The sequence below is a fragment of the Trachurus japonicus genome, chromosome 12 (assembly GCF_045865225.1).
Source record: "Trachurus japonicus isolate A0001 chromosome 12, Traja_1.0".
NCBI classification, from domain to species: Eukaryota; Metazoa; Chordata; class Actinopteri; order Carangiformes; family Carangidae; genus Trachurus; species Trachurus japonicus.
Genome location: NC_140918.1, coordinates 9238287 through 9264661, shown reverse-complemented (window position 1 = coordinate 9264661; position 26375 = coordinate 9238287). Strand labels below are relative to the sequence as shown.

Below are 26375 nucleotides of genomic sequence, written 5' to 3'. Positions count from 1 at the left end.
CCGCTGACACCTTCCTGTCCGCTCACCGTAATTACGGAGGATGAGTGTGAGAGAGGTCAGATGGACACGCAGGCCCGGAGTGCGCATGATCCAAAACAAAAGTGTGCAGCCCTGGCATCACAGAAGTGTGCCAACATCTACAACAAACTACTTTAGTGTAAACTTAATAATCCAAAGGTTATACTACATTTTTAATGTCCCCTGACTCGCACGCACACTTTGTGAAATGGAGGAAACACTTTTTTTTTTCTTTTTTTTTACCCCTGAGCCAAAGCCAATCAGTTGTTATTAGTTGATTAATACACACAATCACATGTAAACACTCATTCCCTTCACACCTCCTACTTAATGCGATAGCGACGTTATTTCTTTAGTATACCACCTGGATACCACTATGGCCCCATGAAGTTTTAGATTATTTAATAAACTTACTTCCAAACAAATTAACTTTTTTTTTTTTTTTTTTTTTTTGCAAAACGAAATTTATTCTTGTTTAAAACAAACTGTGTAAAAATATCACACTTCAATTACACAATACTTGCCAAAAAAATGTACAATGTTTTATTACTGAAATAAACAACACACTGCATATTATTATTATTATTATAAATGTATGACTTTGCTCTCTGTGTCTTTTTTAATACAAAGTTCAAATCAAAACTTTAGAAAAAAACGTTTTGATTTGAGAAACTAATGGGAAAAAAAAACATGGACGTGTTTGACACAAATACATTATTAGCCTATTCTTTTTTAAACATGTGATCATTCATAACCTGTTCATTAAGTCATTATCCTGAGACGCCCTATAAACAGTGACTGAAACGAATCACTTCATGGAAAATACAAGGAGAGTTCGTGGTCAACAGTCTGAGAAAAAAAGACATGAACATAAATATATCTTTTTTTTTAAAAACAAAAAAAAACAGCATGAATATTAGGCACAAACAGTGTTATCATGTCCGTCATTCAGCTGCGTGCTATCAAATAAACATACAAAAATAATCCTACCTTCAAAGAGGGGGGCGTTTTTTTGTTTTTGTTGCAGTTTCTGTTTTTTTTAAAGAGTTTCTTGGAAAAAGTTTGTAGTTTTTAAGACATTTTTTTAGCAGCCGCTCGTGCCGCTGACCACTCTGCTGGGAAAGTTTTCAGCCGCGTGTAAAACGGTTCCGGGATGGACGGTCTGGGGCTGTGTGGCCGCCGGAGGCCCCAGAGAGGAGGGTAAGACCGGGACAAGGACCGGAGAAGTCCTGGAGGGGCTCAGCGACCCTCCTATGATACTCTCTATGGAGAAGGGAGACCGCTGCACCGGGGAGCTGGACTTCTGCACCGGGGCAGCAGCCTGCACGCTGGCTGAACCCAGGCTGGCGCTGAGCTGGGGATAAAACCTACTCCTGGCTAAGTCCGTGGTGGTGGGCATCAAAGACGGTGCAGGGATAATGGTTCCCGTGTGTGAATGTGAATGTGAATGCCTGGAGTGCTGCTGTTGTTGTTGTTGCTGCTGCTGTTGCTGCTGCTGCTGGAAAGCAAAGAGCGCAGAGTGTGTGTGGTAGGACTGGAGCTGGATGCCGTATCCCCCGCAGCCGTACGGTCCGTAGCCATACGCAGCAGCCGCGGGGATAAAAGTGTTGTGTTCCCGCAGCAAGTCCTGCGTCTGCTGCCGCTTGAAGCGTTTCCTCCGCCGCAGAAAGCTCCCGTTGTCAAACATATCAGCCGACTCCGGGTCCAAGGTCCAGTAGTTGCCCTTCCCGGGGTTCCCGGGCTCCCTCGGTATCTTGACGAAGCAGTCATTGAGGGACAAGTTGTGTCTGATGGAGTTCTGCCAGGCCGGGAACTTCTCCCTGTAGTACGGGAAGCGGTTGCTGATGAAGTCGCAGATCTCGCTGAGGGTGAGCCTCTTCTTGGGGCTCTGCAGGATGGCCATGGTGATTAAGGCGATGTAGGAGTAAGGAGGCTTCACCAGGCTGTTCTTGCCCGCCGGCTTGTAGGCATCCCTGGAGGAGGAGCTGGAGCTGTCCAGGCACGGAGGAGGAGAGCCGGCCAGGAGGATCCCGGCGGCGTCGTGCATCTGCGCCACCTCGTCCACGAAGGAGCGCGTCTGGTTGTTGTCCCCGTCCTCCCCCTCGCCGACCACGTCTATGTCGGTCTCTTCCGAAAGGATGGAGGCATCCGACATCTCTGAGCTCAGAGTCATGGCTCAACGACGCGCGCACACACCGCCCGTGCCCTCCTCGCTCGGACGCCAGATGAGGAAGACGATGAGATGCACAAGCCGCCCCTGCTTGCCCTCCCTCTTCAAAAACTCATATGAGGAGAGGGGAGAGAGGAGAGGAGCACGTGTCGCCGCCGGTGTGAGAGATGCCCCCCTGTTTTCTCGCTATTTCCATATGTTTGCGGGGTTCTTTTTTATTATTATTATTTTGTCGCCGCCGACTATAACGAACGATCCCCGTCGATGCCAGGCACAGAAATGTTCCGGGAAACCTGCAAAAGGGCCAAACCTGAATCACAGAGGGGGTGGATCTTGGCTTGTTATTTATACCGCTGCCCTGGTCACATGGTGGGGAAACGTCACCAAAGAGAGAGAGAGAGAGAGAAATTAAATAACAAAAAAGGGTCTCTGAAAATTAACTTAGTGTTTTTTTTATTTTTATTTATTATAAAAAATTTTAAAAATACAAAAAAAAGTTTGGTGTGGCCTTAGTGGTTATTCCTGGTGGCCTATATGACTCATGGAGCTCTACAGTGTTTTACGCAAAAATATATATAAAAACACAAAACAGATGTGGAAAGTCTGATTACTGGTGTTGTCTTTGTTGAGATCGAGATAAATATTGACATTTTTTATTTATCTAATTACTGAATTGTTTAATGATCAGTGGGCCTATGATAGGCTACATAAGAGACATTTAGCTTTTATTAATTTTAACAAATAGCACCTTTTGTAATATAGCCTATATGGCCCCAATAGGCTAATAGCTGAACACTGTATACTATGTGTGATATGAATACCTTATGATATAGTGGCGGAGAGTCATGGTGCACCACATACAGGCGAGCTCAGTTTGCGTGATCCGGTAGTTATCTAGATTATCCGCGAGCCATTTGTAATGGAAAAGAGTCAGCTGTTAACTCGAATCAGTCACGGGTCACGCAGAGCATGCAAGCCCCAGATATAAGGCCTGTGTGTGCCGTGCGTCTGCAGGAGCATAGTGCTGCTGCTGCTGCTGCATGTGTGTGGGGATCTCCATCTAATTTTATTTTTATTTCATTTTTTTCTTTTTTTCATGTTTCTTTGTGTCTAACGAAGCAATATTATGATAACGTTAGGCTATAGGGGGAAAAGTGTTAAGAAAGTCTGGCCACTGCAGGTGTGCACTGTAATGTGTGAGCCTATTAAGAACATGATTATACACAATATTCATTTATATGTGTCTGGATTGTATATTAAAATTTGATGCTTGCATACATTAATATTTGTTGATTTTACACTACTACTCATATATATGAAGTATGTCATCATTCAATGTTTTATAGTCTTTATGAACTTAATTATGAGTAGGTTAACTATAGTAAAGTGTGAGTACAGATGTTTTCTCAGTCATCCTGCTGCTGTTCACCCTTCTCTATAAATGTGACTGTTTAGACGGGAGACTGAAAAATAAGTTTACTCCATTTCTGAGGAAACCCCAGAAACACTGCAATTTTTGCTAAATAAATAAAAACAAACGGGAGTACATTCATCTGAATATACGCTCTGCTTAATTTGATCACATTATTAAAAGGAAAACAACTTCTTTCGCATAGATTTTTACTTCTCATCCTTTCTGTAAGACAATTAGAAGTTATGGGGCATTTTTTTTCCCGAAATGCAACTGACTCACAAGCGCATTTAGACCTAAATAACAGATAATAATAATACTTTTTTTTTTTTTTTGAATCCATAGCTATGACTGTCACCAGTGTAAAAACTCAAACTGTCAGATGTTACATTCAGGTGCTGTGTAACTTTTCAGAGGGTTCCCATCTGACCGGCGCCATCTAGTGGTGAACATCTCTCACAATTAATAAAACACTTCAGGCTCATAAAAGATTTTTTTTTTTGTTGAAAGCACTCACAGCTGGAAGATTTAACAACCAGAAGTTTACACATAACTCACCTTCACACTCACAGTTTTTGTATTATAGAGTTTACTACAGAAAAAACCGTATTATTATCCTGATGTGAAACTTTACAACAGCGCATATAAATAATTTATATATAGATAAAAGCGTCAGGTTGCTACAGTAAAATACAGTAACACTAACAGGCTTAAGGTTTTCTCTTTTTTTGTTAGTCTGCACTGTTGGCAATTTATTGATAACAACCTCTTGGATGTTATTTGGTATAGTTCTTCTGTCACTTCACGGCAGACTTCACACGTGGGACTGTAATAAACTCGTGATACTTATTGCTGACTTTTAATTTGAAAACAAGAACAACAACAAAAATACAGAAAGAGGAGAGCAAGTCATAGGGGCACTCCACACCCACGCTGTATAGTTTGTGTGTTATTTCAGTTTTGGTTATGTTCATAAATGGTGAGGAGAAGGAAACTATAAAAACTTGATCGTTGATCATATCAGACATTTATGAACGAATAGTTACGGTCACGTTTGCCATTGATCATTATGGATGCTGTAATTAACTTTTAATGGAAAAAAAAAAACATTTCTTATTGATGAAGCTATTTGTTAAGTTTTGATTTTCAACAGTGATGTTGTTGGAATCGCTCCTCAAGAAATATATGGGTATTTCCACATCATCTTAGTGTAGCCTACATTAAATAGTTATATACAGATATACATTAGTCATCTCTCTGTAAAAAAAAAAAATGTAAAGTTAGCATTTAAAACTATGAATGGAAAATTACTAACATTTTTACATAAAAAATAGCCTATAGCACGAGTTATGGGCTTAAAAAAACAGTTTCACAGTTTCATAAAGTACAGATAACTGCAGCCGTACATGGAGACCTACAAATGTATGTGATTGCTCTGATCATCAAGGGGGTAAAAAAAAAAAAGCATTAGGTCATCATGAATCACGACTGGACTCTCTTTTTTTACAACAGCAGCACTAGTTATAACCACTTCTAAAGTGTTTCTAAATTCCCCCTCTGTGATCCGAGGGCGTTTCCGTGCCACTGGGTAGAGCACCTCGCTGCTGTAGAGGCAATCCCCGCCCGCCTGCCTGCCCGCCCGGCTGCTGGTTGTCTGCCTAGCTGCCTGTCTACCTCTGGGTCTGGCATCAAAAGGGGAAAAAAAAGTGCCACAAAACCAGTTCGTCTCAGAGGGGGCGTTTGAGGCGAGAGATTAGTGTGAATCATGTGCAGAAAAGGAGAGAAGATACCAACAAATATACCTACTGTAAGGCGTAAAGAGAGGACAACATTCAAACTCACTAGGATAAATGAATACACGGGCTTTTAAATACATTTAGAAACACGTGCAACATAAATATGTTATTGTTTATATTCTTGCATTTACATGCCATCTCCAAATCCTGATAACCGCGAGGAACCAGCTTTATTCTACTCTTATTAATGACCTTTTTTTTCAACCTAAACTCCTATTTTCAGATCTTCACTCGAATCAATCGATCATAGTTTCTGAGCTTTGCTGCATAATTTAGCCTCAAATACACGAACTTTCCTTTAAAGTTAAAAGAAAAAAAATAAACTTAACCCATGTCCGACGACCCCTAAACGCATCCTCAGGTACACGATTTGTGCAGGTGGAGAAGGCGTGGCAGAAAGTGACACATATTTGTGATCACTATAATGCGATCAATAATATTATTGAATATGAATGTCGTTACGTAAATCAATTCGCTATTAGCAACTGTTCAGGTGTAGCCTATTGATATAGGTGTTGTCAATATTTGCTTCATATCCATCCATGTTCGTATATAAAAATGCCATACAAAACACCATCACCATTGTTACTGCTATAATCTCGCAATGGAGCTCGAGCGCAGTGCTAATTTATTCATTATCTGTGTTCATGTTTACCTGGCGTTTAGGCTGCAGGAAATATTTGGAGAAAATAATTCAGAGCGGATAGCTGCCTGCACGTGTGTCATTTCAAGATGAAAATATATTTTGTCTTTTGTTTTAACCTCATGACAAGATATTTGTAGCTACATCAGTGACAGTGACAGTTGAGCAGCACACAGACACAGACACACTCATTGAAAGAGACACAGGTTGAATAAGGGACCCAAGTTTTACCTTTTCCTCACTTTCCTATAACTTGTTGACATTTCCTCGCCCCCTTTGCCCTCATTTCATCCATCACAACTAATCCATAACCCCCAACCTTTACAGTGAGCTAAGAGTCTTAACCTGCAAACAGCTTTTTCAAGTTGTGCAGTCTGGACCAAAAATGTCAAACTTGTCCTAACAAACACAGATAGGCACACCAATGGTCCTTTCATCCAGACGTTCAGACTGAATGACAGCAGGTGAACAGATCACACACACTGGTGAAAGTGTGACTAGTGTCCATAACAAAACAAACCATCCAAAGGAAGCACTGAGCTGTAGCCTGAGCCTCCACCACCACCACTGACCAAACAACCCACACAAACAAGGTGACCTGCATGCATAGGCCTATAGGCTGGAGGAGACATGATAAAAAAAAACATTAGCCATATCAGGCAAAGTTGAGATTTCTTCTGGAGCCAACAGGGAACTTCCTCAAAGCAAGTTGCAGAGTTTTATGTCAAAATTCAACATCACCCGCAAAATTAGGCTATAGCCTATTAATTAAAAGTTTACATACAAATAATATATAAATATAAAATCTATGTTTTGATAAAAAAACTCACATGCCCAATTACAGATATGCACCCCAAGTCGGTTGGGAGTCATTTGGCTATTTCCCGCAGGGGATCAATAAAGTTTTTCTGATTCTCATATTTTCTAAACGAACCAGATGGAGGCGTTATTCCAAACGAACAGGACACAAATAGTTTTTCATTTGATCATCCTACTCGAATGTGTCCACAGACCACTTTGAGGTAAAATAAATTTAACAAACAAACAAATAAATAAATAGGCCTAAATAAACATCGTCGCATCCTCCGTCACGTCACCCATACGTTTCTGAGGAGCCATGAATGGGCCGTAGGTTACAGTGGTGTTGCCTGGCAACAGTTAATTCCCGGATAATCCGAAATAGAAAAAAAGTGGTACATAATATGTGAAGTTTGCAAGTCGGCCTAAAAATAATTATGGCAAACACACACACATACACTCCCGTTGGCATCAGATTCATTACCACAGCTGGGAGTTTGGCTAGTTTTCTTGATAGGGTGGCTAACGAAGTGCTACTTTTTTCCACTCACCTTAAAATAGGGCAGCACAGGCGTCCTCATGTTCTGGTCGTCGATTCCCCCCACACGGAATGCCACAACTGTCCAATATTTGCTTGATAAAATCCTCCGAAAGGCACAAATAAATAATAAACGGAAGGTCACGTTCAGTTGCTGAAGTTAGCTCAGGCGGCTGTTAGCAGAATCTATAACGAACTGTAACCACTGGCAACAACCTGCTGTTATCCAAGATGCTACGTTCAAATGCACAACTTTAAGGTTTGTTTGATTGATTTTGACTGTAGAGACCGTAAACTGGTGTATTTCTGTATTTCTCTAACATTTACACCGAGTTTTTATGAGAATTAACCGAATTAACCGAACGGCGGCCTTGAGTGGCCTGTCGAGGAACTGCATGTGTTCGCACTTCCGTATTACGTACGTATTTACGTTTTTTAGGGCGCGTGAACGTGCCATATCCATAATACATCCATGGCCATATCCCAGTGGTTTTCAAAGTGGGAGTACTAGGGGAGTGAAGATGAGAAACAATGCAAATAACTAAATCAAATCAAATGATTATATTTTGAGAATTATTTTGAAATATAATTTATAGTAATATGAAACCTTATTTACCATAATGCTCATCTTGCTTGCCTGTATATCATTCATGACATAATAAACTGTGTTGACCTGGTAGTTTGTGCCTGACATCAAGCCTCAATCTCCGTGGGTTTGCAAAATGGGCCCCTGGCCAGAAGCTAATGCTGTTTGGGAAAAGTTTGGGAACCCTTGGCCTATCTTATACAATCATCTGTGATGATGAACAAAAAATGTGTGTGGACATAAGTGAAAATACAATTGAACTGAGATGGATTCCCTTTTCTCTTTCCATACAGCTCTGCACCCTTGCTACCTTTTCACTTTTTGTATTTCATTTCAGTCTGTTGGTGTTGCATGGTGAGCTGGATGCAGGATAGATAGACTGTACTACTGTTATTGATTGAAAAATGTAATAAAAAAGCTGTTTGAGGAAAAAAAAACATGGGAAAAACAGGCATGCACGCACAGTGATTTGGGATGTGGAAAATATACTTGTCTGTAGCGTTCAATGACATGCATGGGGCTGCTATTCAAATACTTTAAATCATTTTATTTATACTTAATTGCGTCACTGTCAACATATTACTTGCCATTTAGTGAGCAGATATCTATGTATGGGCAGTTGGGCACATTCATGGACATTGATTACTCTGATATCAATCAAAGGGTGCTCTGCTGAGTCTGGGCTCCACAGGTTGAGGCTGACCCCCCCTCGCTTGTTCAGTGTGGTACAACATGTGGGGCACAGCTCCCTCTACAGGCTAGAGGTGCCTCATCCTCTACAGGCTGTGATACAGTGTCATGGCCTTTTTTTTTGTCAGAAGTTCACTCACTCACCCCCAAAAAAATGATGTTTTATAAGGTTTATAAGTTTCAGAGTTTCATACTTCCAGGTTCAACAAGTAAAACTCAACATTCACAGATTTCTCATGGTCTTCAAAGTTATTTGCAGTGAATATTTCACCATGAAAGAAAACAAAGAAAACAACAGCACTAATATATCATTTCACAATAATTAGATTAATAATTAATAATAATTTTATTACAATAAAATATATAGCAAAAAACAACAGATGAATGGTTTTGCCGGTTGGTAGCCTACTTTCCTCCCCAAAACCAGAGCTGTTCTCAGCACAGAACATGATTGGACTGGAATCTATATATTTTCTTTCTTCTTATTATTATTGATTAGTCATTTTCGATTACAATGTTGCCAATGCCATTAGCTATTTATTATCTGTGCTATACATTTCTTTGCTGTTATCTGCTGCTGCAACATTGTAAATTTCCCCAGTGTGGGACTAATAAAGGATCATCTTATCTTATCTTATCTTATCTTATCTTATCTTATCTTATCTGTTGTTATACAAAGTTCCCTGAAATTAATGAAATACAAATGTGATAAAGATTTAAAATAATCAAATGTTTCCGTCATTTTATGTGACCTTACTGTATCTACAGTGTTTTGTGGACATTTTAGCATCCTTTCTGACAAATTAGAAAGTTGGTATAAAGTTAATGTTTCTGCAATAAAGAGTTTAAAGAAAAAAAAAGGCTGTTGCCTGAAGGCTAAACTCAGGGCAGCAAACCCCCAAGGTACATTGCGCTTTACTTTCTCCGCCTACGTCACTTCCTCCCTCCTCTCTCGCTTCCATCTTGCTCCCCGCATGTGTCTGCTGTTAGTTTACAGGTCAGTGAGGAGCTTTAAATACCTTCTTCCCTGCACTGTTTCCCCCCGATCCGACGGCAAGAGGTAAACGAAAGCCTTTTCTCACTAGATGGCTGAAATCCGCCGAGGTTTGAAGCTAATGTTACTGACGGTTGTTGTGTGAAGTGACAGGGCCGACCACCACAGTCAGTCCACCAGTTAGCTAACTTAGCTAACGATGCTAGCTGGAGTTAGCATGCAAGTTTTCACACACACAAAAAAAGCTAAAAAACCACACCTTGTTTCGGTGCAGTGACTAATCGAAATTGTCAGCAAACGTTAGCTTAAAACCAACCCTGACGTTACCTGTAGTGTTTTCTTTTGGGGTTTATTTAGTCTGGCCTTAACTAACCACAGCCTTTTGTTGTTTAGTGCTGCTCGCTTGTTCAGTTCATAACAGACAGATGAGAGAAACCATTAATTAAACTAACAAGCGCACGTGACTCATGTGAATCTGACAGCTCCTTACTCTCTTCAAAAAAAAAAAAAAAAAGTCCAGTTGCCTCTCCTTTATCTGCACCAGCTCCGACTACCACACCCACACTAAAGCCTCCGCTCCCCTCGTGTGTGTGTGTGTGAGTGTGTGTTGACATGTGTGAGTCGTTCAAGAAGAATTTTTTTTCTTTTACAAATTTCTCTTCATCTGTTTACACCTTGCAAAACTACTAGTATTATGCGCTGCCGTCGGTTTCTTTGGGTAGCAGTAAGATTTGGCAAGGTTTAAGCCAGGATATACACACATAATAACCCTAATACAAAGACAATGTACTAAAATGATCCATGCAAGTACAAGTTTGTCAAAAGCCCCCAAAAAGAACAATATTCTGTCATTATTACACTCAATACATGTGTATATAAAGATAGAGAAGCAGAAAATAGCTTTTCACTACTGCAGCAAAATTTCCCCAGGGAGAAATGTTGTTTAGTTAACTAATTCAATTCAATTCAATTTTATTTATAAAGCGCATTTCATGCACAGGGCAAACTCAATGCGCTTCACAATAGTTAAACAACCATAATACAATGCAATAATAGTGCAAACAATTAAAAAAGTGCAAATTTAAAGACAAAACAAAGCAACATCAAAACAGTATCACATACACTTATAAAAGCTGCTTTGTAAAATATACAATATATTGCACAGAGATAATCGCAGTTGTGTTCATTTCAAAATATATGTCATCAATCTCAATTGAAGTGTTCAATTGAGTTTGTTTCTTTCTCTTTTTTTGCTCCAGCCACTGTAAAAACAGTTTGCTCACAGGTGTCAGACTCAGCGTGTCACATTTTTTTCGCACCCAGGTGTGGTTGGTTGTGTTGCTTTCAGTGTCATGTCAGAACAGTTTGACCAGAATACCTGTCACACTGCACGATCATCCTATTTCTCTTTTTTATTGTCCTTCTACTAATAAGCTAGTTGGTTTGAGTTGCTGAGATCAGAGCTGGAAATCAGCACATGAATGAAACAGGTCGTACCAAATACACACGCCTCCAGTGAGGTATGTGTTAATTAAGTAAATGGCAGGTGTGCTGAAGAGCTGCAAAGGTTTCAGTGAACTATCCCTGTCTGTAATAGCAGGTTAATGCCAGGGTGTAACACTACAGTTATGCACAGTCTTCATAGATATTATCACATTGACTGTATTTCAAATATACATGACGACTCACTTGTAGTTCCAGCATTAAGACAAAATAAAGAGAAAACTATACTGGTTTCAGGAACTAATTCAAAAACTCTCTATTGCTTGGTTTCAGTTTGTGTTTTCAGTTTTGATGTCACAGTCTGATCGCCTTATCCTCCCTCCTGCATGGTGTGCTGTGTGTCTGGGAATCTAAGCCTGCCTTGTGCCATAATTTGAACAACCACAATTAACCTAATTATGTGTGATGTGTGTTCTTTTTTGCAGATGAAAGAAGCTATAATGAATCAAGAAAAACTTGCTAAACTGCAGGCACAAGTCCGCATCGGCGGAAAGGTAAAACCAATAAGAGTTATAAGGATTATCACAGGTTGCAGGACCTTTATTTTATTGAGCAGTAATGACATTTCCTACTACTTTAAAACCCTGCCAGAGATTAGTAGAGTGAAATAAAAAGCTGCAGAAAACTGACAAGAGAAAACTTAAATATTAATCTGGTGACATAAGACGTTAAGCTCAGGCAAAGCTGCTTTGTGCAAGTTAAACTTTGGAGAAGTTTCTGCCCTGTTTCTATGACAACCAGCATTTTTATATATATAGTTTTGCTTCATTGCAGCAATATTTTTATTTTTTTTGGCAAACAGTGTATTGTGGGCCACACAGCAGCAAACTGCAATAAATAGACTACAAGCAGCTGGCAACTTTAGGCCAGAAATGAACCACACATGTCATGTTATGTTAAATTGAATAGATGATGTATTAACAGAGCATTAAGAGTCATGTTTGTTCGACTGTGCCCGTAGGGAAGTGCCCGCAGAAAGAAGAAGGTCGTACACAGAACAGCAACCGCAGATGACAAGAAGCTCCAGTTCTCCTTAAAGAAACTTGGCGTCAACAACATCTCTGGTATTGAAGAGGTACGCTGAACAAACCCGTTCCCTCTGAGATCTGTCCCACCGTGGTCCGAGCTGAATCTGTTGAAACAATGTTTTGTTTTGTTCTGTCGCAGGTCAACATGTTTACAAATCAAGGAACAGTCATCCACTTCAACAATCCCAAAGTGCAGGCCTCCCTCGCCGCCAACACCTTCACCATCACCGGCCACGCTGAGACCAAGCAGCTGACCGAGATGCTGCCGGGCATCCTGAACCAGCTGGGAGCCGACAGCCTGACGAGCCTCAGGAGACTCGCCGAGGCCCTGCCCAAACAGGGTCAGTGCTCTACCATGCTAAAACTCGTCACACAACATGTTAAATTAAAGGGATAGTTCAACATTTTTGGCAAATTCACCTAATGCCATAATCCCCACAGTCATAGCAGTAGGTTCATTACCTTTAATTATCGGTGCATGTTGTTTTGGGATCGGCAGGGGCAGAGACGTGAGCTGCTTAGTGAACACAATGGAGGTGAATGGTACAGGTCCCCTGTCCCTCATTAAATTCATAAAATACACAATCCAACAACTCCAAAACACTATCGTGGAGAAGTTGTGATCGCCACGGCAGCAATGAATGGGAGCGGATGCAAGTTCTGCTGCTTAGGCTGTTTACATCCCTCAAAGCCGCATTTTTTTTCCACAGACAGCGTCAGATGGCTACTCAAACATGCACCGAGAAGTTTATTTACTTCAAGCAAGCCGACATGTTTGTAAAACTAGATCTAATTCAAAGTCTCCCGGAGTCTCGCGCGAGACCCAGTTGCCGTGCGCGGTGTGTTCAGGAGCAGTGGGAAAGCTACCGTTTGTGTCATAAACACAGGAATATCAACTCTTGACTTGCTTCAAGTAAAAAAAACTTCTCGGTGCATATTTGAGTAGCCATCTGACGCTGTCTGTGGAAAAAAATGTACACTTGAAGCAAGTCAAGAGTTGATATTTCTGTGTTTATGACACAAGCGGTAGCTCCTACTGCGCCTGAACACACCGAGCACGGCAACTTGGGTCTCGTGTGAGACTCCGGGAGACTTTGAATTAGATCTAGTTTTACAAACATGTCGGCTTGCTTGAAGTAAATAAACTTCTCGGTGCATGTTTGAGTCTCCATCTGACGCTGTCTGTGGAAAAAAATTGCGGCTTTGAGGGATGTAAACAGCCTAAACAGCGGAACTTGCATCCGCTCCCATTCATTGCTGCCGTGGCGATGCGGGGACAGACACAACTACCGCAAAACAGGAGCGATTAAACTGAAAATCTTCAGATTCCTTCTTTTAGACCTAAAATGTTAGGAAAATACACCCCGAGTTGAATTTGCCCGGAATTGTCCTTTTAATGTTACATAATTTTACATGATTATTTCATAGCGTGGTGAATGTGCAGGACACAACTTCTCCACGAAAGCGTTTTGGAGTTGATGGATTGTGTATTTGATGAGTTTGATGAGGGAGAAGTGAAAGTACCGTTCACCTCCGTTGTGTTCACTGAACAGCTCACGGCTCTGCCCCGCAGATCTCAAAACAACATGTAATGAACCTTCTCCTATGACTATAAGGATTATGGCCATATGTTGAACTATCCCTTTAAGTTGTAGCACACATCACTGTGGTAAAGATTTCAAGATTTCCCAGACATAGACACACTGGCCTCTCTGTTTTTACACTCGGTTCATGTCTGTATTTGCTGTTTGGTCAGACTTGATTAGAGAAAAGAGTTTTGCTTTCAGGTGTTGGACCATTTAAAACAAAAAAAAAAAAAATCCAGCCTCTTGACTCGTAATTTTCTGTTCTTACAGCTGCAGATGGAAAAGCGCCGATTGCAGCAGTAGAAGAAGAAGACGACGACGTTCCAGGTGAGTGCCGGAGGAAAAGGAACATTTGTTGTTCATTGTTTTCCATTCAGCGGCTCGTCGTGTGCAGGATCTGTTCCGCCGTTTAACGTCGTGAAACAACATTTCTTGAGTCAAATCTGCTCTTCGTGTCAGACATCAAACTGTTTGGTGGTCTTATTTTGAAATGCTCCTTCACACTTGTCCGTTACTGCAGCAGGTTTCTTCTCTCTCCCTCTCTCCTCTCTCCTCCCTCTGTGTTAAATAACCGTGGCAGGTTTGCTTTTCTTCTGGCTCATGAAAGGGGTCACGCCAAGGGGATTCATCAGTTACTTTTAGACCATGGTGCAATGCAGCGTCTTGTGTTTGAATCTCATGTTCATTGTTTATAAGATCTTAAGATTCGGTTTGCTTTTCTTTGTCAGGGAAATTGACCAAACACATGAGGTTGCCATTACAGTAATCTCTCGCTTTTCCCAGGACTTCTCCCCCCACCTCCCCCCTTTGCTCTGTAACCAGAGTTCTCACTAATGTAACAAACGATTACACATGTATTCTTCACTGCAATAGGAGGCGGTTGAAGCCCTAATGGCACAGGGTTAACAGCCATCGCCATCACGCTGTTATTGGAGTTAAGTTTCCCTTTTTGTTCTCCCACTGAAGGAACATGTTTACTCAGACCTTTCGAATTGTTTCCATTTTAACCCCCCCACCTCCTCAACCCCCTTTTGAGCCAAAAACCTGCAGATTTCTCGCATTTCATGGGGTAATTGAAGCCAACGTTTTGGGTGCGTTACGCCATAATTTTTACAGCTGCTCTCAGTAGTTGCGACCGCGAGGGAGGGCCTCATATGCCGAGCACATTGCAGTCCGTATAGGAGCGGGAAAGATGAGCAAAAAGGAGGCTGCGTTACATCTAGTATCACGTTTCAGATAAACACACTTTTCCGGCACCTTCTGAGAGTAATTTGCGCCAATGCCTCCTTGTGCCTTTTTTTTTCTTTTTTCTTCTTCAGCCCAATTCACAGCTGAATCTTTTTTTTTTTTTTTGTCCTTTCAGATCTGGTGGAGAATTTTGATGAAGCATCCAAGGATGAGGCTAACTAGAGGAAATTGGACTCCCGGAGTGTCAAAACTTGACAGGACCATGTGGGGCACAATGTGTTTTAATTGTCTAGTCTGAGAGGTGGAAATTTATTTGTTTAAGTACAAGAAAAAGATGGATAATCTGTCAACTTTTGGCTGTGAGCATTCTGTGGTATGTGCAACACCTGATCAAAAAAATACTTGCATACTCTTTAAGTGAATTATTTTTTGAGTAATTTTCTAGAATAGTACTCGAAAGTATTAAAAAAAAACAAAAACCGGGGTAGCAGTATTTAAGCGTAAAGGTATTCTAGTACTCATTCCACCTCTTCTTTGCCACCAGACTCTTCCAAATGCTTGTTGTGCTCTCTGTTCCCGTTAGAGTGAGAGATTGTGTTTTAAAAAATGTGGTGTTTCAGGCTCCTGCTGTAAATCTGTTTCCTCCATGTTACTGAACCTTAATTCTTTGTGGCCTCGCTAAACAAAACCCCACCAATTCTGGAATAAACCTTTGCTACTGTCAAAAAGTGCTGTTTTTTATGGTCTTCTTTGTAGATTGTGCAGTTTCATTAAAGGAGCATTTCACAAAAAAAAAATACACGAAACCAGAGGTGTATAAAATACTTGAAAAAATAACTAAATAAAAGTACAAATACCATAACTGAAAATGACTTTGGTAAAAGTTAAGTTAAAGTCACCCATAACTTAAGTATCAAAAGTACAAGTAAAGTACAAAGTATTTTTATAGTACGCATAAAAAGAAGCAAAGCAACCAAAAACGGTTCTCCCCTTGTTCTCTTTATGTCACTTTCAGGTGAATGAAATAGATGTGGTATGATAAACAAAAAAAAAACACCTGAGTAAACATGTAGAGTGAGGGAATCAAATGTCTCGTGTCTGCCTGAGAACATAACTATAAATAAAGCATCTGTCTGCCTAAGAACTAAAGTGCCTCCTGTGAGTAAAAGTATATTTTTTAACTTTTAAATGTAATAGAATAAAAGTAAAAGTCCTGATTTAAAAAAAAAAAACTCAACTCGGACAGTGGGGAGAGGAGCGCAATTCACCAGTATTTAAGCACAATACAGAGTACTCATGGGACACGACACGCCATATTGCCTAGCAACGGCAACGTTATCTCTTATGTTGCAAGGAAGATGTTTTCAAAACTTTGCCTCTCAGAGCCGTCTGCATACCTCCACTATCGTCAAGGCTGCTCTGCAAATTCAAACTAAACTGAGACTTCTCATATAACTCTGCTGCAAGACAGGACATATAATCACAGAGGCTAAATGAACACTATTTAAAACTAGATACAGTATATAACACCATTTTTCCATCATTTTATTGAAAACTCAGTGTTTTTCCATCAGTTGGTCTATGGCGTGACGTCACAAGCAATGCCAGCCATACAGTTAATGTTAATGGTAGCTCTGCATTATAAAACATTATTTCATCATTCATTTCTTCACGTGAACAGTCTCATGCTGTTGTTTTTCAGCAGCTTTTCTTTAAAAATGGCCTTTTAAAGCTCAGCCTGAATGAAAAGTAAACCCATTTTTGCAATGAAGTATTGTAAAAAGAAGCGAAAAGAAATAACATCTTTAGATTTCACTATCCATAATACATTTTTCATTAACACACACTCTTAATCACTGCTGCTTTAGTAGTGTAGTACGTAATTGGACTCCTACAGTTCAACAGCTCCCAAGTGTTTTTGTTCTGCCCATGACTGTGAGTCTGTTTGCAGTTTAAAAAGATCTTTTAATTAAATAACAGCTTCATTTTCGTTGGTTATAAACAGTGGTTTGACCGTTATGACTTGAAATGAGATAAATATCTGTACAGAACGATGGCTGATACTGAGGTCAATACATGTTATGTCTTGTTTACACCACTTGTTACGACTGGTGTAAAACACAAGCTCCGTCACACAGCGGCAAACAGCGCCTCTGTAACCTTTTCCATGAGGTGTGAGGTCATTATAAAATCAACAACACATCTGGACATTAGCATCACTATACAGAAAAACAAAACCAGTTACATCAATATGGGGATTTTTTGTTTTATCACATTACAACAACACAATGTCTAAACTATTCAAATAAATAAACAGAGTACAATTGACACAAAGACCTTCAGTCAACACACGGCTTGGCAGCGTCACTATAGCACACGCACTCTGTACCTCGTGCATTCACTTTTTAAATCCACCCACAGTCGTCTTCAGGGAAGACACGAGCTTAAAATGTGCCTAATATGAAAACCAGACAGTACGAACAGAAACCAATGAACGGACTACAATTAAATTCTCTTCTGTTAAAAACTTGTTTACAGTTAATAACTTAGTTTATAAAAAAAACAGTTGCAATTAATTGTAATTACAGTTTGTAATGCATTATCTGGTATAAGGAGGAAGTGGAAATGGAGCATCAATGCTTAAAAAGCTAAATAAAAGCCTGCGCCTGCACCACTCATGTGGTAGTGGACGACAGGTGTGCAGTGCATGCTGGGTTGTAGTGAAGAGAGCGACGTTATGAAACCTGTCAGTGTGTCCTGATAAAAATCTGCTACTCCAGGTTGGATGTGAAAATGTGCAGAGTAAAATAGTTTGAAAGAAGCATTAAATTGAAAATTCACACACACACACTCATGCGCGCAAGCACACAAACCTTCATGTGCATCACACCCACAAAGTAATGTTGACATGATGGCGAGGCTGTTGAAACATTAGTTAATGGTACTAAATCTTCCTGTTGGCCGACAGCCTGGGCGTGTTGTTATGTGATTGTCCAGAGCCCAGTGCTGCAACTCAAGTATTTCTTTTTCCTTAAGTGTCACAGTTCATTCTCTGATTCCCATCAGTAACTTCAGTAAGTGAGCCTCCATCACCTGTTGAACTGCACCGAGAAAACACAGAGGATTTTATTCAACAGAGCTGAGTGGCATTTAAAAGTCAATACATAGCATACAGTATATTTAGTTTCACTATTCATGTGACTAGTGTCTTTGTTTATCTCAGTAGCATCATCCACTCTCTTTTTAAGCAGCATCAACAGGTTATTTCCTGCTAAGATCAAAGTAAAGACAAACCAGAGCTTTAATCATGTTTACCTCCTCTAAAAGATCATTTTATTTATTTAGCAGAAAACTATGCGGTGTATTTTTGCTTTCTTGTTTCGTTTATTGTGCTTTTAATGTAAATATCAGTAAAACAATTATACTTCAAATGTCAAGTGTAAGAATTTTCGCCTTTTTTTTTTGCAGTGAGTTCAAATCCAATCAATATTATCTATTATCCATCTATCTGATTGTATGTACGTATTTTTGACATACCATTCCGGTGTCCCATTGCCACGGCCATGTCCATTGCATTGAACCCAGAGTCTGACTCTATGGTAGGATCAGCTCCACTCTCTGGGAGACACACAAATACAACATAAAGATGACTATGCATGTTAATTTTCTTCCACAATATTTCCTAAACGCAGAGCAGACAGATCTCAAGGAAATTTAAATCGAATGCAACTGGACTTGGTTATTTGTCGAGAAAGACGTTTCACCTCTCTGTTTTCCTAGACAAATAACCAAGTCCAGTTGCATTCGATTTAAATTTCCTTGAGATAACTATGACCTGGACAAATGAGAATATTCACAGGCTTAGAACAGACAGGTGTTTTTGAGGCTCAGTAGAAGATTTGTCATCTCACCTAACAAGATTTCGACACAGCGCACGTGGTTCCCGTGGACAGCGTACAGCAGAGGGGCTCCTCCATTCTGAAACCCGCAGAGGAAACATCACAACGAGACACACAGAGTGAAGCTTGTGCATCTGATATAATGTTTAACACCTTTATTGTCATATTTTATTTAACCAAAACCTCAATTCTTTAATTCTTACCCAATCATATTCGTTGACATCAACACCACAGTCGATGAGCATCTTCACAATGTCAGTGTATCCCTTACTGCAGGCTAAGGACAAAGCACTTTCTCTGCCTTTGGCCAGGAGGTTTGGGTCGGCACCCTACAGCGAAGAAGGTAATGCAGTTAATATATATAAAAGGACATGCTCTAATCATGAAAATCTGATTCATATAATTGTTCATTTTTACGTACATTTTGGAGAAGAAACTCTACAACAGCGATCTGTCCATGTGCAGCAGCCCACATCAGGGGAGTGAAGCCTTCCTCGTCCTGGAGGTTGATCACCGTCTCTATTAATAAGACACACAACACATGGTCACAACATACACTGCATTACACATATTCATCCATTATCTATAACCACTTATTTTTTGTACATTGAGGGGGGCAGAGCCTATCCTATCTGACACTGGGAGCAACCATTTCAAATACAATAGATATAGTATTTTAATTTACGTAGCACTGGAGCCATGGAAAAATACTTGTTCCTCCTTGTACATAATAGGCTTCAGTTCCAGCTTCTTAAACGTCAGAGATAAGACGTCTTTGGTTTTTGGATTGCAACAAATACAAGATACTTGAAGATAGCTTTTCACAATTATCTGGCAATTTATTGTCAGAAAGATTTCAGATTATTTCACCACTGCATGGTGATGGAAAATGTCCACGCCTACCTTGTTCGATCCTGCTGGCCAGAAACACCATTTCTCCCTGGGCTGCCAGCTGGTGAATGGACAGAGCTGAAAAGAAAAATAAAATAAAAAATAATAACATGCAGGTGCTGATTAGCATTTTAGACTGGAAGTGGAAACATGTTAATAAATGAAGTTAAACACAGCTGCGTTACTTACAATGCACCAGAAGAGGCGTGGAAGAAACCTCGTTGCCACGGTGTTTATTGGTGAGTGTGGTGGACTGTTTGATGGGGGAGAAATGTTTGGTGGTGGATGGCGTGTAAACATGGCGCACCTGTATGCCCGGGGAGGGGGACGTCTGGATGTTACACTCGGCTGAAACAAAAAGGGAGACGTTTGGTTTCATTACATCAGACAACTCCACTATCTATCTATCTATCTATCTATCTATCTATCTATCTATCTATCTATCTATCTATCTATCTATCTATCGGGCCGTATGGCTGCAAGTTTTTGTTCCAACCAACCAAAATGACACAATTTGACCAATAAAAACTAAACTCTCTTAACCCTGCTGTTGTCTTCTTGGGTCAAGGAAGGAAGGATGAAGGAAGAAGGAAGGGAGGACAAAGGAAAAGATGGGAGGAAAGACAGAAGGAGGGAGGGAACAGATTGGGTCAACTGGCTCAAAAAGGAAGGAAGAAGTAAGGACAAAGGGGAAGAAGGAAGGAATGAAGGAAGGAATGAAGGGAGGGAAAAAGGATTGTGGAAAGAAGAAAGGGAAAAGGGGGAGGAAAGAAAGATGGGGGGAGGTAACCGATTCATGCAAGGAAGGAAGAAGGGAAAGAAGGAATGAAGGGAGGGAAAAGGATTGTGGAAAGAAGGAAGTAAAATGGAAGGTAAGAAAGATGGAGAGAGGGAGGGAACAGATTTTTTCAAGGAAGGAAGAAAGAAGGGAGGAAAGAAGGAAGGGGAAAAGGAGGGGAAGAAAGATGGAGGACAGATCAGGTTAATTGGATCAAAAGAGGAAGGATGAAGAAGTAGGACGAAGGGAAGGAAAGGAGGATTGTGGAAAGAAGGAAGGGAGAAATGAAAGAAAGAAAGAAGGGAGAAGGAAGGGAACAGATTTGGTCAATTTGACCCAGAAGGACAACAGGAGGGAAGCCTGGTTGGGACAAAAACCTGCAGCCCCACCAGCTCTTCCTGGGATAGTTTGGACATGTCTGCATCACATGATCACAGGATTGATCCCTTTGAGTACAGATTTTTTTTTTTAAAGGCTCCACTTCCTCCTTACCTTTGAATAAAACGGAAGCCACCTCCAGGTCGGAGTTGACCTGGTCCTGGATGTTCTTGCTGTCCTCCTCGTTGAGCGACTTGACAAATCTCGAGCAGACGTTCATGTCGAAGCGGTTGGGCAGGATGAACTTGATGCCCATGGCCACGTTTTGGGTGCCGGTGCCGGTGTCGTCTGGACTCGCACCCACCGACTGCTCGGTCTTGATGGCGCCCAGGTCCGGCATCACGCAGATCCCCTCCATCTCCTCGGACCCCAGGGGACACTCCGCTGTCCCGTCCGAGGCTGACACGCCGGCGGCGCCGCCGTCCATCCCCCTGGTCACTCACCGAGCCGTCACACTGAGATTCAACTGAGACCACAGCCCGCCTGAAACACAGAGACAACTTATTTTAATGTTAAAAATATAAAAACAAACAAACATTGGTCTTATTTCCCGTCATATTTTACTCATCCGGTTAAAAAAAAACCCATCTCCTGTTAGCTACCAGTTAGCATGCTAGCTGTTGCTATCGTAACCTTCCATTAGCTCGCCCACGTTACCATGGAAACACGTTAGGCATAATCGTCAACAAATGCATTTTTTTCCGAAAGAAAGAAGAAATATCTCACTCGATAGGTCATTGTTTATATCAGATATCCTCATGCACACATCTCTCCCTCTCTCCTGTCGGTGTTTTGATGAATCTGCGCATGCGCAACTCCTCGCGTCCACAAAGGCGTGCATCCACTATTAACGTCCCCCCGTTTCTTCTTTCTTTGGTTCCGGCTACTTCCCATCACTTTGATATTAGACAGATACTTTTATCAAAACATCTTTAAAAAAACAAACAAAAACAAAATTATATCACTGTGCGTTCTGGATGAGCGAGAGACACTATCTATCTATCTATCTATCTATCTATCTATCTATCTATCTATCTATCTATCTATCTATCTATCTATCTAGTATCTATCTATCTATCTATCTATCTATCTATCTATCTATCTATCTATCTATCTATCTATCTATCTATCTATCTATCTATCTATCTATCTATCTATCTATCTATCTATCTATCTATCTATGTAGTAACACAACACTTAATACATTGTATTTATAATGTTATTAAAACCTTGTCACATGGCTTGCACAAACTGAAAAATGTGATGCTGGAAAACAAATGTTACACAATTTTGACGAAGCCACAATCCTGGAACACATCAAGAAAATTACACAAAATTAGTCTGTCAATTAATGTCTTCACATAAGATGTGTAGCCTACTGTAAACGTAGCCTTCTGCATCTTGTAGGCCTAAATGGCTAAATGACTAATTAATCAACATAAATCTTAAATGTAAGAAATATTTTTATTGCTAAAATGTCCTAACTTATACAAATAGACACCTTTATATAGGTAGAGGCTACCCAAAGAAAGAAAAATACAAAAGATCATTCGGATTGTATTGTAGGCCTATATATATTGCACATTAGTGGTTTTGTTTCCTCTGAACGTGATGCTGCACTGTGGAAAGAGACAAGGATAGGATGTCTGTCCTGCTGCCTTATTTATACACTATGTGCTGCCCTCAACATGTGCAGTACACCTGGTCACAACATCAGAAAACAAGATGACCATATTTCTTACACCTTACATTGTGTGGATGTCACTTAGTGGTGGTGCATTTTGACAAGTTTAGAAGAGATTAAAAATGAGTTTTGGGGGAAAGTTGTTTAGAAATCTACCACAAGACGGCAGGACTGTGAGGTTTCTGACTTTTTACTCACTTTTATTCTTCTGCCACCAGATGGCACCACAGCTTCACAGGTTATAAAATACAGTCCCGATGATGGAGTTTGTGGGTTTTCCTCTTCTCCCAAACCACCCATAATCCTCTCATCCCCCCCAATTACGCAAGTCAACACTGTCCTGATGGAAAGAGTTGAGTTAAATTAAGTCAAACTGCTGACAGTGTTGAAAGCTAGACAGCACCATTACAGCCTGTCACTTCTAAAACCACTTAAGACATTTTAATCTGTTGCTCATTATCAGTCAGTGGGATAAGTGTGGGAGCAGGAAGGGTGGGAAAGCTGTCCTCTCACTTCCTGTTCATGTCACGTGTATATGTCACTGTCTTCTGTCTATGATTATGGTCACAACCAACTGAGAGCTGGGACATGTTTTTATCTCCCAGCTGTTTAAGCTGGGACTCATTTTATATTTGTTATGCAGAGCGTAGTCCATACAATTTCATTATATTTATTCAGATTTTAGACTGGATTATTCTTTTAAAATGCAATTTTATTGCTAGAATAACATTATCATTATTACTGTATGTGAAAATACATCAACATTTATTCTGCAACTTCTTCAGAGGACATTAAGACTGACAAAACACATATTCAGCTATGTTAGCCTATACACACACTCCTAAAAAAAACAATCTGACACCAACATCAATACACACTCTTGTAATGTGTAAAAAGACAGGAAATATTAAAACATTAACAAATAGCCTATATTAAAAAAAGAAGAATGTTAAGTTCATAATTAAAATAAAAGTTGTGGAGTGGCTTACTTCCTATTAGTATCATCAGTGCAAATTTAAATGTAGACTTTTAATCACTAATTTTCCACCGTGAAGAGTTGCATCCTTAATGACGGTGACGTCACTCCAGCTAGTTTCTGATTGGAGGAAATTGAAATCAACCTGGAACCTGCAAATGCAAAAAAAAGAAGTTTATTCTCTGTTGTAGCCAATTAAAATGCATTATCCATTCACTAATAATGTAAATTCTCAATGTATTATTTATTATCAAATTCATGGCGAGTGTGTGTGTGTGTGTGTGTGTGTGTGTGTGTGTGTGTGTGTGTGTGTGTGTGTGTGTGTGTGTGTGTGTGTGTGTGTGTGAGTGGGCTGGACCAGAGGAGCAGCAGGCTGCCGTGGGGGGAGAAACAAGTCCGCGACACCTGCAAACAAACTCCCAACCGACTCCCTCCTGCAACGAGCAGCAGAGGGGCTGAACGGCGAGGTGGAAACTAAAAGGAGAGAGAGAAAAGTGTTTTGTTTTTTTTCTTTCCACCTCTGGTCTTTAACCAAGAAGAGAATCGAGCAGGAGAGAAAGTTTTTTTCCAGGGCAGAAAGTCGTGCCACAGCACAGCCGACCGTCTGCGTCCACGGCGGACCGGACCGTGGAGAGCTGAGACAGACACAGAGAGAGAGAGAGAGAGGCGACACCAGGTAAAGACAACACACAGTCATTAGAAAACTTCAGCTTAACACAGAGTCAGTGCATGAAGCCGTTGTGCAGTGAGTCTGTGGTGTTAATGTGTGTTAACGCTGTTGGGTATCTTATCTGTGGGCTCATTGATTTGTACTGTAGGTGATCAGACTGCTGGTGCGTTCACAGGTAAAGCGTAAAAAAGCGTGGCGTGGCTGGTTTGGCTTCAGTGGGACCAGTTCCCTAATAACTTCTATTCATTTTTTTCCCCTTATTTTTTTTTTTTTGCAACGATGCATTTACTGACCGTTTTTCCCCCCATTGTTGTAAGCAGGAGTTTCAGTTCCCAAGTGAAAGCAATAGGTCATTAATTGTTCCTGGAGGATGTGTTTGAGTGCTGATGGTGTGTGTAATAATTATACAAAGACTGTTTTCACTTCTTTGTGCCAGAGTTCATCGACCAGTCCATCCAGTGGCTTAACTTCCCTTATTTTCTTTCTTTCTTTCTTTTTTTACACCATTGAAAAAGTATTAAACCAGGTGTTTGGAGTCTGTTTACACTCTGTTGGTAATAGCCAACCCATAATAATGAGTCATCTTTGTGTTTAGGCAACTGTATGACCATTGAGAAGTGAAGTGGCATCACATGAAGTCACAACTGCACTGTGATGATAATTGTAGTTGTGTTATTATTACACTGAGCAGCACTTCATTATGAGAAATGATAAATAACATTTACCTCCATGTACCAAAAGATGAGAGGGTGTAGGCAATGAATGTGCAATTACCAGAAGCTGAAAGCAGAACAACGCACTTTTTTTCCCTTCTTCACACACACACACAGCCTGATAAATGATAGCAGTTTGTCATGTGAGAGGAATTAGATTATTCAATCATGCATCAGCTGAAAAGAAAAGAAATCTAAGGACAGCAGGATCGACTTGTTCATGTATGAAAAATATTTTCACCACACAATCACACACACAAGTGATTTCATTTCTGAAATGAATGACAGCGTACGTTTGCACTCGTCCTTTCTCACGCTCGGCTCTGGCCGGGGGTGCGTGCGTGGCCACGAGCCAGGTCAGGTTTCTTATTCACACTGAACATGTCAGAGGCTGAAGTCAGACTGAGGACAATGAAAGACTGACACAAATTTCTGTGCAAACTCGAAAAACTGGACTCTTAAGCCCGTGCAACCTAGGATTCATCCCTTTTGTTGATCTAATAGGGTGCAACCTGTAAAAAAAAAAAAGAAAAAACCAGGAAGGGATTAAGTTTATCCTACAGTATGACACATAAACCTTCTCCACTTCCACTTTACTGTAAGAGTAGCTCCCATTGACATGAGCAGGATTTAACATAAAAGGGAGAGAGCTTCCTCCTCCCAGGCCTGTGGCATTGGCTTCTCTTTTGATAAGACTGGGCACATCATTGCACTATGCAAATGTAAGAGTGATATTATTGTTAGATAAAGCCTGAGGTCAGTCAGTATAGTCAGTTAGTATATTACAGTATAATGTAACCGCACTGCTGTTGTTAAGACACTAGATCCTGTTGTTGTTGTTGTTCTGCTGTGTCACTTCATGGGTTTATTTTCATAACATAATATAACCTTGGGTTTGACCTAGATTCAGAGCCTGGCACCTCAAACCATCACTGTTATGATTTCATGTTAATCTGCTTTATAATGTTTATTAATAGATAAGTAAAGTAGCTAAGTTTCAACTTTGGAACAAAAGGAATTAATTGTTTAACTTTGTTTTTGCTTTAAACGTGTAATTGAGATGATGAGTAGTTGATTAATTGAAAGGAGACTGACTGGAAAATGATCTGAAACTGCTGTTATAATGGAGGTAATTATCTAGTTAAAACCACTGGGTGAGAGGATTATCTTGTTTTGCTTTTGTAAAGGGAGAGTCTTTGAGTTTTTTTTTTTTTTTACATTTGAGATCAAACAAAACAAGTTATTTGTTCTGCAAACATGTGATTTGCGTTTTTTTTTTCTCCTGAAATGCAATAGAGCAGATTATCAATCATTTCATGAAGAAATCAAACAGACGCTATAGCTGCAGCTCTAATGAGACACAGAGAGTGTGTTTGTTGTGCGCACACACAGCGTATAGAGTGTGTACAGTGTATATGATGTGCAAACAACACACTC

General features: G+C 40.3%; 4 protein-coding genes across 6 annotated transcripts in view; 2 read left to right on the top strand and 2 right to left on the bottom strand.

The window, feature by feature from the left end:
* Positions 1–538: 538 nt before the first annotated feature.
* On the bottom strand, positions 539–2497 carry foxd1 (forkhead box D1). Its single transcript, XM_085793030.1, has one exon. It carries the CDS (start codon positions 2189–2191, stop codon positions 1103–1105), a length of 1089 nt encoding a protein of 362 aa, XP_085649156.1. The 5' UTR covers positions 2192–2497; the 3' UTR covers positions 539–1102.
* A 7114-nt stretch (positions 2498–9611) lies between these two features.
* btf3 (basic transcription factor 3) lies at positions 9612–15677 on the top strand. 2 transcript variants are annotated; one of them, XM_085793029.1, is made up of 6 exons: positions 9612–9647; positions 11573–11641; positions 12109–12222; positions 12315–12516; positions 14032–14088; positions 15125–15677. In XM_085793029.1, exons 2-6 carry the CDS (start codon positions 11573–11575, stop codon positions 15169–15171), a joined length of 489 nt encoding a protein of 162 aa, XP_085649155.1. In that variant the 5' UTR covers positions 9612–9647; the 3' UTR covers positions 15172–15677. The 2 variants fall into 2 exon arrangements, with proteins under 2 accessions (XP_085649155.1, XP_085649154.1); XM_085793028.1 differs by having other exon boundaries at positions 9612–9710.
* A 1966-nt stretch (positions 15678–17643) lies between these two features.
* ankra2 (ankyrin repeat, family A (RFXANK-like), 2) lies at positions 17644–21711 on the bottom strand. The gene is made up of 9 exons (XM_085793027.1): positions 21622–21711; positions 21010–21378; positions 19929–20087; positions 19752–19817; positions 19270–19367; positions 19052–19177; positions 18861–18927; positions 18487–18567; positions 17644–18050 (listed from the first exon to the last, which is right to left on the bottom strand). The coding sequence occupies exons 2-9, from the start codon at positions 21320–21322 to the stop codon at positions 17995–17997; spliced, it is 966 nt and encodes a 321-aa protein (XP_085649153.1). The 5' UTR covers positions 21323–21378; positions 21622–21711; the 3' UTR covers positions 17644–17994.
* Positions 21712–23920: 2209 nt separating this feature from the next.
* arhgef28a (Rho guanine nucleotide exchange factor (GEF) 28a) overlaps positions 23921–26375 on the top strand; it is a 66205-nt gene continuing 63750 nt past the window's right edge. Inside the window, exon 1 of one of the 2 annotated variants that reach the window (XM_085793025.1) lies at positions 23921–24231. The gene's annotated coding sequence lies outside the window, so the exon portion shown is untranslated. The remainder of the gene's footprint in view (positions 24232–26375) is intronic. The other variant, XM_085793026.1, reaches the window with a different exon arrangement.

Coding starts and splice junctions, on each gene's coding strand:
- foxd1 (XM_085793030.1), bottom strand. CDS start 2,191: ATGACTCTGAGCTCAGAGATGTCGGATGCCTCCATCCTTTCGGAAGAG.
- btf3 (XM_085793029.1), top strand. CDS start 11,573: ATGAAAGAAGCTATAATGAATCAAGAAAAACTTGCTAAACTGCAGGCA. Junction 11,642..12,108: donor AAGTCCGCATCGGCGGAAAG/GTAAAACCAATA, acceptor CTGTGCCCGTAG/GGAAGTGCCCGCAGAAAGAA. Junction 12,223..12,314: donor ACATCTCTGGTATTGAAGAG/GTACGCTGAACA, acceptor GTTCTGTCGCAG/GTCAACATGTTTACAAATCA.
- ankra2 (XM_085793027.1), bottom strand. CDS start 21,322: ATGGACGGCGGCGCCGCCGGCGTGTCAGCCTCGGACGGGACAGCGGAG. Junction 19,818..19,928: donor CACGCCTCTTCTGGTGCATT/GTAAGTAACGCA, acceptor TTTTCTTTTCAG/CTCTGTCCATTCACCAGCTG. Junction 19,178..19,269: donor TAGAGTTTCTTCTCCAAAAT/GTACGTAAAAAT, acceptor TCTTCGCTGTAG/GGTGCCGACCCAAACCTCCT.